At 43.9% G+C, this 13,711-nt stretch overlaps 1 protein-coding gene across 3 annotated transcripts in view; it reads left to right on the top strand.

Annotated features, from left to right (window-relative positions):
* RBBP6 (RB binding protein 6, ubiquitin ligase) overlaps positions 1-6,349 on the top strand; it is a 33,710-nt gene extending 27,361 nt beyond the window's left edge. For 2 of the 3 annotated variants that reach the window (XM_040973190.1, XM_040973188.1), the window contains 4 exons: positions 373-735; positions 1,027-1,128; positions 2,019-3,776; positions 4,095-6,349. In XM_040973190.1, coding sequence (XP_040829124.1) covers positions 373-735; positions 1,027-1,128; positions 2,019-3,776; positions 4,095-5,664 — 3,793 coding nt within the window. In that variant the 3' untranslated portion in view covers positions 5,665-6,349. The remainder of the gene's footprint in view (positions 1-372; positions 736-1,026; positions 1,129-2,018; positions 3,777-4,094) is intronic. The other variant, XM_040973191.1, reaches the window with a different exon arrangement.
* Positions 6,350-13,711: the final 7,362 nt, after the last annotated feature.

The raw sequence follows: 13,711 nt of genomic DNA, 5'->3' as shown, positions 1-13,711 counted from the left end.
AGCTTGTATAAATTCTGTCTCAATAAAGAGGTTACAAGAAGTAGGTTTTCTTTAAAAGGTTCATCTTGAAATACATTTAAGAGCTGGATCACAGTAGCATTAACCTGTTACTTATTTTTAAAGTTAGATAAAAGGTGAAAATCACATATCAGTATCCCCATGTAGAGAAGGTTCTATGAACATACGTCAATCTTGTTTAAAAATTTTGTTTATAAAATTAGTTGTACAAATGAATGTATCTATTTCTATGCTGGCTGTTTCTTTTCTGCTGTTTGTAAGCTTGAAAATAATTGTGTGTAGAAAATACATACATACTTGTCTTATCTGACTTTTAGCCTGAAAAAAATAATAATTTGGAATTTATTTCTCCAGAAGTATAAACCGTGGGCGACACCACAGCGAAAGATCCCAGAGGACCCAAGGCCCATCACTTCCAGCAACTCCAGTCTTTGTACCTGTTCCTCCACCTCCTCTGTATCCACCTCCACCCCATACGCTTCCTCTCCCTCCAGGTGTTCCTCCTCCACAGTTCTCTCCTCAGTTTCCTCCTGGCCAGCCACCCCCTGCTGGGTATAGTGTCCCTCCGCCAGGGTTTCCTCCGGCTCCCGCCAATTTATCAACACCTTGGGTATCATCAGGAGTGCAGACAGCTCATTCCAATGCCATCCCAACAACACAAGCACCCCCGTTGTCCAGGGAAGAATTCTATAGAGAACAACGACGACTGAAAGAAGAGTAAGTATTTCATTTTGGAATTACTCTACGCTTCTTTCATTTTCTGATATAACATTAAATAGGTATATTTGGAAACATTTTACAGTGTTTCCAGTTAGTGCAAGAAAATTCACCTAAAATTTAAACCAAAGCCATATAAGACACTTCCTCAGGGATTTCTAGTTATTTGTAGTTTAAAGTGGAAAACTAATGGCAATTTCATTCATTTCATTCATGATCGAATTACATTTGTCTTGTTAGTTTTCTTAAATGGTTTTTGTTAACTTTCACTCTTTAACTTTATTTTACTAGGGAAAAGAAAAAGTCCAAGCTAGATGAGTTTACAAATGATTTTGCTAAGGAATTGATGGAATACAAAAAGATTCAAAAGGAGCGTAGGCGCTCATTTTCCAGGTTAGTGTTTTGCAAGCCTTCACAACAGAATTATAAATGGGACTTTGAATATCCAGGGATTAGCTATGGATATAACAACATTGCAGATATGAAATTTTTCTGATTCGGTCTAGGCTTATAGAAATGGAGATGTAGCTTATTTCCCAATATCTGTTTATTGAAATAATGTCTCAGTGTAAATTCTATTGTGTAGAACTCGCAGTTATGGGGATTAATTTGCCCATGTCCCTTGAAGTCATGTGTAGTGAGAAATAACTGGGAGATGTTTACTGAAGATAAGAAATAGGGGAAAGTCTTCAAAGCATTTCTGACACCCTTTTATCATAAGGCTACAGCTTCTTGCTGGAACATTAACCTGTGGAATTACAAAGTAGTGATAGCAGACAAATTGCTTTATTGATAGAAAATGAATTTTTTAAATTCCCTGGAAGTTTGTTTATAAACTTATTTTTTAGACTTAACGCTTGAAACATGGTTTTTGGTTTTTGACTTTTTGTTTTGTTTTTTTATTTGTTTTTTTGGCAAAGTTAGACTATTGGCCAGTGTAGGGCAAAAATTAAACTCCTGTTAAATAATTAGATAGGAAGTGAAATTTAATTGGCATTTTGTTTAATGTTAATTGGCTCATATAACTCACGGTACATTAATGCACTCCACTCCTAATTGTTAAGATTTCACTTTTGTTTTGTAATAAGTGATTGCTCTGATTTGTGTATTTTATTCCATCCCAATAGAGGTCACTGTGCCTCTTAAATCATCTGAGATAAAATTTTATGTAATGGAAAAAAAAAAATCAAACCGTGAGGAGAGAATTCTAGAATCTGAGATTCTATGGTTTATTTTGATATACTTCTCAACTATCACCGGTTTTGTTTTGTTTTTATTTTTAGGTCTAAATCACCCTATAGTGGTTCATCGTACTCAAGAAGCTCATACACGTACTCTAAGTCAAGATCGGGTTCAACACGTTCACGCTCTTATTCTCGATCATTCAGCCGCTCACATTCTCGTTCTTATTCACGATCACCTCCATATCCCAGAAGAGGGAGAGGGAAGAGTCGGAATTACCGTTCACGGTCCAGATCTCATGGATATCATCGATCTAGGTCAAGGTCACCCCCGTATAGACGCTACCATTCACGATCGAGATCTCCTCAGGCATTTAGGGCACAGTCTCCCAGTAAGCGTACTGTACCTCCAGGGGAGACAGAACGTGAATATTTTAATAGATTCAGAGAAATACCTCCACCGTATGACATGAAAGCGTATTACGGGAGGAGTGTTGATTTTAGAGATCAGTATGAAAAAGACCGATACCGAGAATGGGAGAGAAAATACAGAGAGTGGTATGAAAAATACTATAAAGGTTATGCTGCTGGAGCCCAACCCAGGCCCTCAGCAAATAGAGAGAACTTTTCTCCAGAGAGGTTTTTACCACTTAATATCAGGAATTCTCCTTTCACTAGAGGCCGCAGAGAAGATTATGTTAGTGGACAAACTCACAGAGGTCGGAATATCGGTGGCAACTATCCAGAAAAACTTTCAACAAGAGACAGCCACAATCAGAAGGATAGTACAAAGTCAAAAGAAAAAGAGAGTGACAACGTTGCAGGAGATGGTAAAGGAAATAAGCATAAAAAACACAGAAAAAGAAGAAAAGGGGAAGAAAGTGAAGGCTTTCTGAACCCAGAGTTATTAGAGACTTCTAGGAAATCAAGAGAACCTGCAAGTGTTGAAGAAAATAAAACAGACTCATTGTTTGTTCTCCCAAGTAGAGACGATGCCACGCCAGTTAGAGATGAACCAATGGACGCAGACTCTATCACTTTTAAATCGGTATCTGAGAAAGAGAAGCGAGAAAAAGATAAACCGAAATCAAAAGGGGACAAGACCAAACGGAAAAATGATGGATCTGCTGTACCTAAAAAGGAAAATGTTACTAAGCCTTCTAAAGGAGCTCAGGAAAAACTAGATGGAGAACGGGAAAGATCTCCTCGATCTGAGCCGCCACCTAAAAAAGCCAAAGAGGAGACTCCAAAGACAGAGGTCGCTAAATCCTCCTCATCGTCTCAGAAGGACGACAAGGCCAGTGGCACCCCCAGAAAAGCGCACTCAAAACCTGCGAAAGAACACCAAGAAACAAAGTCAGTCAAAGAGGAGAAGGCGAAGAAGGATTATTCCAAAGACGTCAAATCAGAAAAGCTGACTAATAAGGAAGAAAAGGCCAAAAAGCCTAGTGAGAAAAATAAACTGCTTGATAGCAAGGGAGAAAAAAGAAAAAGAAAAACTGAAGAAAAAGGGATAGATAAAGATTTCGAGTCGTCCTCAGTGAAAATCTCTAAACTAGAAGCTTCAACAGAGATGCTGAAACCATCACCAAAACGCAAAATGGAGTCTGATAGTGAAAAACTGGATAGGACTCCTGAAAAAGACAAAGCTTCATCAACAGCCCCTGCCAAAAAAATCAAGCTCAACAGAGAGACTGGGAAAAAAATTGGAAGTACAGAAAATCCGTCTAGTACTAAAGAGTCCTCTGAAAAACTGGAGTCAACATCGAGCAAAATTAAACAGGAAAAGGTGAAAGGAAAGGCCAAACGAAAAGCAACTGGAAATGAGGGATCCACGTCGACTCTTGTGGACTATACCAGGTACTTGACTGAAGGCAGACGGGAACGGATGGACTTTGTGGGGAAGATCTCCTTCAGCTCACGATCGTGCCTTTTATGTTAATTAAAAATGTGCTGATCATGAGGAATAGTCCAGCTTACTCTCTTGTTGCCCTTAAAAACAAGGTTGTAGATTCGGTTTGAGGACGATAGCTGTATGTGTCACTATGAATTATTAGAGCAGAATGACTTTTTTTTTTTTTTATAAAAAGTTAGATTTGTCATGTTTATGTTCATGTCTTGAATTTATGAATTTGTAATTAATAGTTTTGTAACTAAGAATTTCTCATTCTCTTTTAGCACCAGCTCAACCGGAGGCAGCCCTGTGCGTAAGTCTGAAGAAAAGACGGACACCAAACGAACTGTCATTAAAACTATGGAAGAATACAACAATGACAACACGGCCCCTGCAGAGGATGTCATCATCATGATCCAGGTGCCTCAGTCCAAGTGGGATAAAGATGACTTTGAGTCTGAAGAAGAAGATGCTAGATCTGCACAGCCCGTATCAACTGTAGCAAAACCTGCCAGCGTCATCAAAAATGTTAGTAATAAACCATCAAACACGGTCAAATATACTGAGAAGGACACTGAGCCATCAGAAAAAGTCCAGAAACTGACCAAGGAAGTTAGCCATGACATTCTAAGTCATGAGGTCAAAAGTTCGAAAACTTCTGCATCTGCATCTAGTGAAAGAGGGAAAATCAAAGATCGAGATCATTCTGTATCAGAGAAGGAGAACCCTGAAAAGAGGAGGAACAGCATTCAGCCAGAAAAGGAGAGTAATCCGGACCGGTTGAGTGAACAAGGAAGTTTTAAAAGTCTGTCCCAATCTTCCAAAGAGACTCGACCTTCAGATAAGCACGACTCCATTCGTGGTTCGTCAAATAAAGACCTCACTCCCAGCAGGGACAAAAAAGCCGACTCTGACGGTAGAGAGTATTCAGGCTCCAGACGGAGAGACGAGAGGAACGAGCTGACAAGGAGAAAAGACTCTCCTCCCCGGAACAGAGACTCATCTGGTCAGAGAAGTAAGCCAAGGGAGGAAAAAGATTTGTCTAAAAAAGGAACGGGAGAGTCTAAAAAAAGTAGTTCTAGTCCCTCGAGAGACAAAAAACCTCACGATCACAAAGCCACTTACGATACTAAGCGATCAAGTGAGGAGACAAAATCTGTGGACAAAAATCCTTGTAAGGATCGTGAGAAGCATCTGTTAGAAGCAAGAAACAAAGAGTCAAGTGGCAATAAATTGCTTTATTTTTTTAATCCACAAGACACGCAGATTGAAAAAGAGCAAATTACTGGGCAGATTGACAAGAATGCTGTCAAGCCCAAAACCCCATTAAGTCATTCCTCTAGACTTTCCTCTGACTTAACAAGAGAAACTGATGAGGCTGCTTTTGAACCAGACTATAATGAAAGTGACAGTGAAAGTAATGTGTCTGTGAAAGAGGAGGAAACTTCTGGAAACATTTCCAAGGACCTGAAAGACAAAATGATGGAGAAAGCAAAAGAGAGCCTGGACACAGTAGCCGTCAGCCAGGCTGGGGTCTGCCAGAGCCAGAGCCAGAGCAGCCCCAGCGTGAGTCCAAGCCGGAGTCAGAGCCCTTCTGGGAGTCAGACGAGAAGCCACAGCAGCAGTGCCAGCTCCGCAGAAAGTCAGGACAGCAAGAAGAAGAAGAAAAAGAAAGAGAAGAAGAAGCACAAGAAACACAAAAAACATAAGAAGCATAAGAAACACGCAGGCGCTGAGGCAGAACTGGAGAAAAGCCAAAAACACAAACACAAGAAAAAGAAGTCCAAGAAAAACAAAGAGAAGGAGAAGGAGAAAGAGAAGGATGACCAAAAAGCGAAATCTGTCACTGCGTAAAAGGACAGATTTTAAAAATCGACTTAATTACTAAGTCATCTGTATTAAATTTTGTTATAATGTAAAGAGATTGAAACCTTGTAAATAATGACATGGAAGACCCTGTGCTGCACTTAAAATATTGCTGCTTGATTATTTGATTTTTACATCAGAGCTTTATAACACGAACTTTTGTACAGAAATGTGTGTTGTGACCATGTAACATGAGAGGTTTTGCTAGGGCCTATTATTTTTAACCACCATTAATTAGTTGAGGTGGAGTTTACTGTGAAATTTTCACATTTGAATTTTTTTAATTGCCTGGCAAAAGCTGATACCAGTTCTAAAATATCAGCAGAATGATTTGCTGAATTCATTACAACCCCGTTATGTCACTTTTTGATTACAATAAAAGTTTTCAGTAAACTTTTCAAATGTTAAGTGTTTGTTACTTTTGAGTGGTTGTGTCATTTTCTCTTTCCCCTCCCATTTCCGTATTTAAAGAAATCCTTTGAGGCTGTAATAAAAACGTTGGACTCGGACTATACAAACCTCTAAACTAATGTTGAAGATAAATCTCATAGGTGAAAGATGGCCAGATACATATGTCAAGATTAATTGGAGATGTTGCTGAATAAATCCGGGAGGGTCTTAATACAGTATTTGCAAGTTTAGGCTTTTAATAAAGCTGGTTTGGATCTTGGAAGATGAAGAATTCTGACTTGCTTATTTTTTTCTCAAGATTCTGGTAAGTGTGACTATTTGATAAAATGGGATGCAGCCCATCCAGTGAGTGTGACTTACTCTAACTTGGATTTCTTTTGTTGCTGTGGTATAATAGGTATTGTTGTAAACAGGGAAAAACCACTAAAATATGGGGAGTGAGAGTAAATGCTCTACATCTCACCTGACTTAACTGCGTGGCATCCACCCCGCGGGTGCTACAGCCTGGAACTGCCCAACCTGCCCTCGGTTCCAGCTGATGCCGAGCGGGGCGGGAAGGGAAGGGAAGTGGGGTTGCTGCAGCCTAGCCCATGCCAGCCAGGCCCCAGTCCTGGTCCTGATGTAAACAGGCTGGTGGTGTGGCCCAACCAGCCTGTTCTGCACTTCATCCTGGTTCTCATCTGCCAGTGGGTGTTATGGACCTGCCCAGCCTGGACAGTCCCCCAGTGGGTGTTAGGAACTGGCCTGGACTGTCCTGTGCCCCAGTGGGTATTGGGGACTATCCCCCAGACCTGACCCCCATGTATGCCAACAGGTACTGTAACCTGGCTTGGTCTGGGCTAATACCAGCCTTTGCTTTTGTACTCCGCTGCAGGGATTATTTCCTGACAGAGGAGTTTGCCAAGCTCCTGTATCAGGTCACCCCCCAGTCACATATCGCACACACCAATGGCTCCTTGGCCCACCTCCTGTACTGGCAGGTACAGCGGCCTTGCTGAATCAACCCATACTCCTTTTGGCGCCTACTGTTGGGTACTACAGCCCAGCCCTGCCTGGCCCACCCACAGACTCAGCTTTTGTGTGGTTCGGCAGGCCCCAAGAGAGCCCAACTCATCCTACATCCACCTGGCACTTGTAAGCATCCGCAGTGCTGGAACCCAGCCCTGCCTGGCACACCTCAGACGCAGTCCACACCCATGCTGAAGAACACTGCAGTCAGGTCCAGCCCAGTTCATGGCCCCATTTCAGCTCACGCGCACCAGTAGTAACCATAAACCAGCCAAGGTGCCCCTAGAGCTCTCTGACCTGGCCTGCTCTCAGCCACAGATCTTGTGTGTTCTGGTGGTTGCTCTAAACCAGCCCAACCTAGCCCATCTCATCTTGGCCCTTGCCATTAGATGCTGCAACCTGGCCTGGGCCAGACCACCTCCAGCCCCAGCTCTCACTGCAGGGTGCTGCAGCTTAGCCCTACCTAGTTTGCCCCATTCTTGGCTTTCATGCAAACCAGTAGGTGTGATAACCTAGCCCATCATACTGCACACTCCATCCTGGCTCCTGCGCATGCTACAGTGCTAGGCTTTGACCGGCCCTGCCCAGTCCACCCCGCCTCTGAGCCCACCCACATACCTGCTGACAAGTGCAGCAGTGTTGCCCCACCTGACCAACACCCAGCCCTGACTCATGCTCACCAGAGGGGGTGATGGCCCACAGGGGAGTTCTGCAAGTACCCCCACAAGGACCAAATTTCATGTGTACTGGCAGGTGCTAGGCCCTTACCCAACATTGCTTGACCCCCCCCCCCTTGCCCCCAGTCTCAGCTTTCATGTGTGCTGGTAGATGTTGTGGTCCATCCTGCCCCACACCCTATCCTTGATGCACTGATGGGTGCTGCAGCCTGAACCATCCTGGCCTGTTCTCAACTCTGCTAACCATGACTATTGCTGACTTCCATGGTCATGCCTAGCTCAGCCTGTCCTCCACCCCAACTCTTGAGTAAACCAGCAGATATTGCTGGTCTACAGAGGTGAGCCCACATACACCCCACAGAATCTGCCCCTAGACCTGGTTCTCTTGTGTGCTGGTTAGTGTCATGGCCCAGCCTAACGTTACTCATCCTGTTCTGACACTCACTGGTGGGTGATGTGGTCTAGCCCTGCCAGGCAGGCCCCCAACCCTAACACTAAAGTGTGCTATAGTGGGTGGTGGTGGTGAGTGGTGGTTGATGCTGACTCACCTAGCCCAGGTCTTCCACGTGGGCATTGGTCTGACCCAGAAAGTTCCTCCAGCTTCCCTTCTCCAAAGCACTTAGCCCCCTCCCCTTGCTTGTCTGCAAGCACAGTGATTTGATCAGTGGAAGTTCCCCAGAAGCCATTCCTCACCTGTTTGTACTGCCTCCTCAGTCCCTCCCATATATCTCAGACCCCTTCCCTGAGCAAGCCACAACCCCCATGCCTGCGAGCAAATGGGTTCCGAAGTCTGGTTTTCTGGTGGACTAGCATGCTGACCTGTCCACCCAGGATCCTAGAACAAGTCCTCCCGCACACATGCCGGTCTGGAAACCCGTCCTGACACCCAGCCGGGACTCAAGCATGTTGATGAGTCCATACGTCCAGTCCACCTGCACTCTACGCCAGCACGCCAACCTAGGGCTGTATCCCCATACCCACCCACCTGGACCCAAACACATGGAGGAGTTACCAGGCCCACCTTGCTCCACCAGCCTCCAGCCAGAGTCCCTCGGCCCCTCGAGGCCTTCTAAGTGTCATAGCAGTAGAAGCAAGTAGCCTAGGCTGGGCAGGTGTATTGGTTTGGCCCCAAAGGTTTCTCTGGTTTTTCTTCTCTAAACCACGTGGTCTCAGACCCTTCTCATTCACTTGCAAATGCAGTAGCTAAATAGAATAGGCGACTCTACAGGCACACTGGTGTAGTTAACACAAATTTGGCATTAACCAGGCCAGGATGCCTGCCAGCTATGAGCTGCTTTTCTCCCAGTGGTGTAACACTTGCCTAGACATGATACGACATAGGCAGTTGCCTGCAGCTGGGGTTCAAAGACTTTTTAAGAAGTTACTTGCCAGTTCGAGATTGACAGCAATTCATAACTGGTGAACTATCAAAACCACTTGAGCAAGTATCTCAGAGCCTGCCCCACATCCAGGACCTGGGGTGGGTGAGAAATTGGGTGGGGCTTCTCCCTCAATATCCCCCTTTACCTCACATACAAGAAACAATATGGAAATAATAGTCTTACCCACTTTCCTATAGTCCTTGAACCTTTTTATCGTAATTATGTAAAGATTGTCAAAAATATAATAAAACATATATATATTAAAAGAAATTACTTGCCAGTTGTGCCAGTTGGTTCTACTTCATTTAATCCTTAAAATTGTAGTGGCTTGGGCTCAGCTTGGTGGTCTAGCAGCTTAAGTCCTTGCCTTTGACGCACCAGGATCCCATTTGGGCACCGGTTCTAATCCTGGTGGTCGTGCTTCCCATCCAGCTCCGTGCTTGTGGTCTGGGAAAGCAGTTGAGGACAACCCAAAGGGACCCTGCACTCATGTGGGAGACTGAAAGAAGCTCCTGGCTCCTTGCTTTGGATCGGCTCAGCTCCAGTCATTGCAGTCACTTGGGGAGTGAATCAATGGACGGAAGATCTTCCACTCTGTCCCTCCTCCTCTCTATAGCTGACTTTGCAATAAAAATGAATAAATATTTTTCTAAAAAATGCAATGGCTCTTCATGTCTCCTGCCATTTTCAGCAGAAAACTCCACTGCTTGTGAAAAATTAGCAAACCTGGGTAGAGTCAGACAACAGGTAAGGACACCTGGTTTTTCCAGCCCACTAACAGGCCTTTTCTTTGGTTTAGCTTGGCTATTTCACCTAGCTGGAATTTACTTCCTTCTCTGTGCTTCTCAAAGTTCCCTATTTATTCAAGCACTGTGTCACCTTGTTTGACTGACCTTCTCCCAGGGAATGCCTGCCCATCCCTGTGATGGCATCATTGAAAATGCAGTGGTAACACTGCAAATTATTTCCTTTGGGCTCTGTTTGGGTGTCCCCATTGTTGGCCTGAGAGTGAGCCTCAGAAGAAAGTGTCTGCCTTGGGTTCCAGAAGCCAAACCATGTCTTCCACATAGTAAAAACTTGAAATAAGTTTTTCTTTTTTTAACTTTGAGATTGTTTTACCAAGCAAGTTAATCTTCACCAACATAGCCAAAACACATATGTGTAATGAGCAGAACAACAAGCCAGCAGCATGTCAGCTTACTTGGTGAGGGACTTAATTTTTGAGCTATACTGTAGTTCTGAAGAATTGTGCCCTTGCAATAACTAGGTGCTTCAGTGTGCCAAGGATATTCCAAAGTGTTAGGAATTGCGCAAAATTTAAGCCCATTTACTTAGAATAGTTCCGCCAGCTGTTAGGGAGAGGTATAGTCACAGCATTGGGGCTTGTTGCTACATTAGGTGAAAAGTCAGTGGAACTGAGTAAAAGTCCAGAAATTGTCCCACGTAGAAAAGTACATTAATGCTTTTCAGCATAAGCAAATGAGAAAAGGATAATTTTTTCACGAAGTAGCTTTGAGAGAACTGTTTCCCAATTATGATCAATTTTTTACATTTTTTAAAATTGCATATCCTGAGGATTGAATCGATTTTCCTCAAGTCTTTTGGAACTACCTTCTTCTCTTTAAATAATTCAGGTTGTTGTTTTCATGAACTGACCAGTCAAGTGGAAACAAGGATCTACTGCACCTGGCTGGATAGGCAGAAGCACCTGCAGGCATAAGGGTAGGCTGGATAGTGGGGTCAGTTGGGCTGAGCTAGGCTACAGCACCCATGGGTGTGTACAAGAGCCGAATGGGACGTTGGACAGACCAGGTAAGTCTGCTGAACATACCAGCATGAACAGGAACCAGGGCTGGGGACATGCCTGGTGGGGTTATTAGGGTTTGCCCTGACTAGGCTGCAGTTCCCATTGGTGTATGTGAGGGGTGTGTGTGTGGTGGGCCAGGCTTGGCTGGGCCGTAGCATCCATTGATTTGCATATGAGATGGGGCTGGAGATAGAACTAAACCAGTAACTGCAACCACCAGTGTGTGTGTGTGTGTGTGTGTGTAGGCTAATGTAGGCAATGGACTGAGCTGGCACACACAGAAGTCAGGTCTGAGTGTCACCTCTAGTGAAGTGAAGTTTCTTTGAGTACTTCCTCAAATAGATCATTGGACTCAGACTCAGCCATGGGGAGAACTGCAGGATCAGTGGTCTGACCATGGAGTACATGTGTCAGAACTGGGCCTTCTCAGCTGCTGAAGACAGTGTAGTGGATGGTATGCCCAGATGCACATGACTGACATGGCAGTCCGTTGGGGCCTGCAGAGGACTTCTAGTATCATAGCATTGGAAGGAGAGCAGAATAAACTAACAGCGCTTCCAGCCAAGCTTTGACAGCAAGTGTCTGGGCAAATGGAGACTCTAAGGTGGACTGTCTAAGCCAATGGACCTTGGAAGGATTTCCTCTTCCCTAGAGCAATGAGATTAACAGCATTTCAGAACCATGAAAGCCGCTTGAGCCGTGCCCTTGGAGCATGCTTCATGTCAGGGACCCTGGGATAACCTCGGGTGGCCGACCCCATTCCCAGGTGCTGACGCTGCCTTTCTCTCCCCCCTTCCCTCAGATACAGGAAGAAGCCAAAGAAAATCGGAAACAAATTGTCTTGTCCACTTTCCCCTATTCCTCAATCCTTTCCGCCCCAATCAGTGATCCACATGGGCATGCTAAACTATGTAAACATCAAAAAATAAAATTTAAAAACTTAAAAAGCAAGGGTATGCCCCAATGTTTCTGAAGATTGAGAGGACCGGATTCCTGATCGGTTTCTTCAGAGCTTCCTGGTGCTGAGTTTCTGCTTTAAAACAGTCACCATGCTAGCATCTCAATTTTTGCAATTCTTGTGACAGATGTCTCAGGTCACATGCTCACGTCCCCAGGATGCACCATCATCCTCTCGCCCCACATCACACGTTCTTCATCTTTTTCACAGTGTATATATATTTTTTCCTGAACCAAGGAACGATTCTCTTGAGATGAATTGTGCCATTAGAGGGCAGAAGAAGCTACTGTTCTTTAAAACAACACCATTTTTCTCCCTAAGTTTCTTTTTTGTTTTTTAAATCACCATCTCATTACACAGACATACAAATGACCAATAAACATTTGAAAAACTAAATATCCCTGCTGGTAAAAATGCCAATAAACCAAGTTCCATTGCCTTCAGGCATTTTGATCTCCTCTATGCCCAAAACTAGTCTGATTCTCCATCCTGCCACCCTGACACACCTTTGTCGTCCCCCGTTGTCCAGGTCAAAGTCTTATCTTTTGGTTAAATCAAAATACTGTGGCACATTGTTGCACTTATGGTGGGATTTCTTTCGCCTAAAATGGTCTTCACTTTTCCTGGAATTAGTAACAACTCTCATTTCACCCAAATCAAACTTCTTTTTTGTTTATTCAAATTATTCAAGTGTTCCATCAGATTTTTAGGGGGCGGGGATGGCTCAGTGAGGGGAGGATGATCCGTTCTAGAACCTTCTTAGCCGATGAAAATGGTTCTCTCTGAGCCTGACAGCTCCTGGGTATTCTCCTGTATCTTTTGCTTCTGACTTTCCTGACGTTTTCCATCCTGTTGGCTCTGTCTTCCTAGGCTTGCCTCCTCGGTCGGGGTGGGGGCTGGCTCCAGGAAGGTCCTGAGGGGGAGCACCTGAGAGACAAATGTTTTTAAAGCCTTTGGTGACAAGTGTGTTCTTATTTCAGCCTCATAATGATGGTTTGGCTTGGCAGAACATTCTAGGCTTGGAGATCATTTTCACCCATATTTTAGGCACTCCTCTGTTATAATCCAGCTGCTGGTGTTGCTGATAAAGAATTCAAAGCCGTTCTGCCTTCTCATCCCTCTTAGAAGTAATTTTTCCTATTCCCAGAAATCTCTTGGAATCTTCCTTTTATCCTGAATACATTTTTTTTTCTAAACCCAACAGGGTACCTTGATACATGAGTCTTAAAATGGATTTTGCTGAATGCTCAACGAACCCTTTCAGTCTGAAAAATGTCCCTCAATTCTAGAAAATATTCTTTCATTGTTAGTATAATAATATTCTTCATTCTATATATGTATTTTTCTGCGTTCTTTCTCTAAGGCTCATGATTTGGGTTTGAAATTTCCTAATGGATCCCCAAAGGGGAACCTTTCTTATTCTTTTTCTGCTTGTTCTGTTTTGTTTGTGTGTGTGTGTGTGAGAGAGAGAGAAAGAAATTCCCTCAACATTTTCCAATATTAAAATCTCTGCTGATATTTTTACACATTCTGAGAGTTCCATTTGGTGGTTGTTGTTCCCTTTCATAATCCGTCCTTCGCTGGTATGTGTCACATAGCTTAATCTCCTTTTATTATTCATTAATGTGTGAAGTTACCAAGTGGGTTCTCCGTCCGATGATTCACTCCCAAGTGACAACAACGCCTGCTGCCGCGTCGGTCCGAAGCCAGGAGCCCAGATCCTCTTTCTTTTGGGTCTCCCATGCAGGTGCAGGGTCCCAAGCTTTTGGGCCGTCCTCGACTGTTTTCCCAG

The sequence above is a fragment of the Ochotona curzoniae genome, unplaced genomic scaffold, assembly GCF_017591425.1.
Source record: "Ochotona curzoniae isolate NIBS_2020 unplaced genomic scaffold, NIBS_Ocur_1.0 contig_2321, whole genome shotgun sequence".
NCBI classification, from domain to species: Eukaryota; Metazoa; Chordata; class Mammalia; order Lagomorpha; family Ochotonidae; genus Ochotona; species Ochotona curzoniae.
This window is presented reverse-complemented; position numbering and strand designations above follow the sequence as displayed.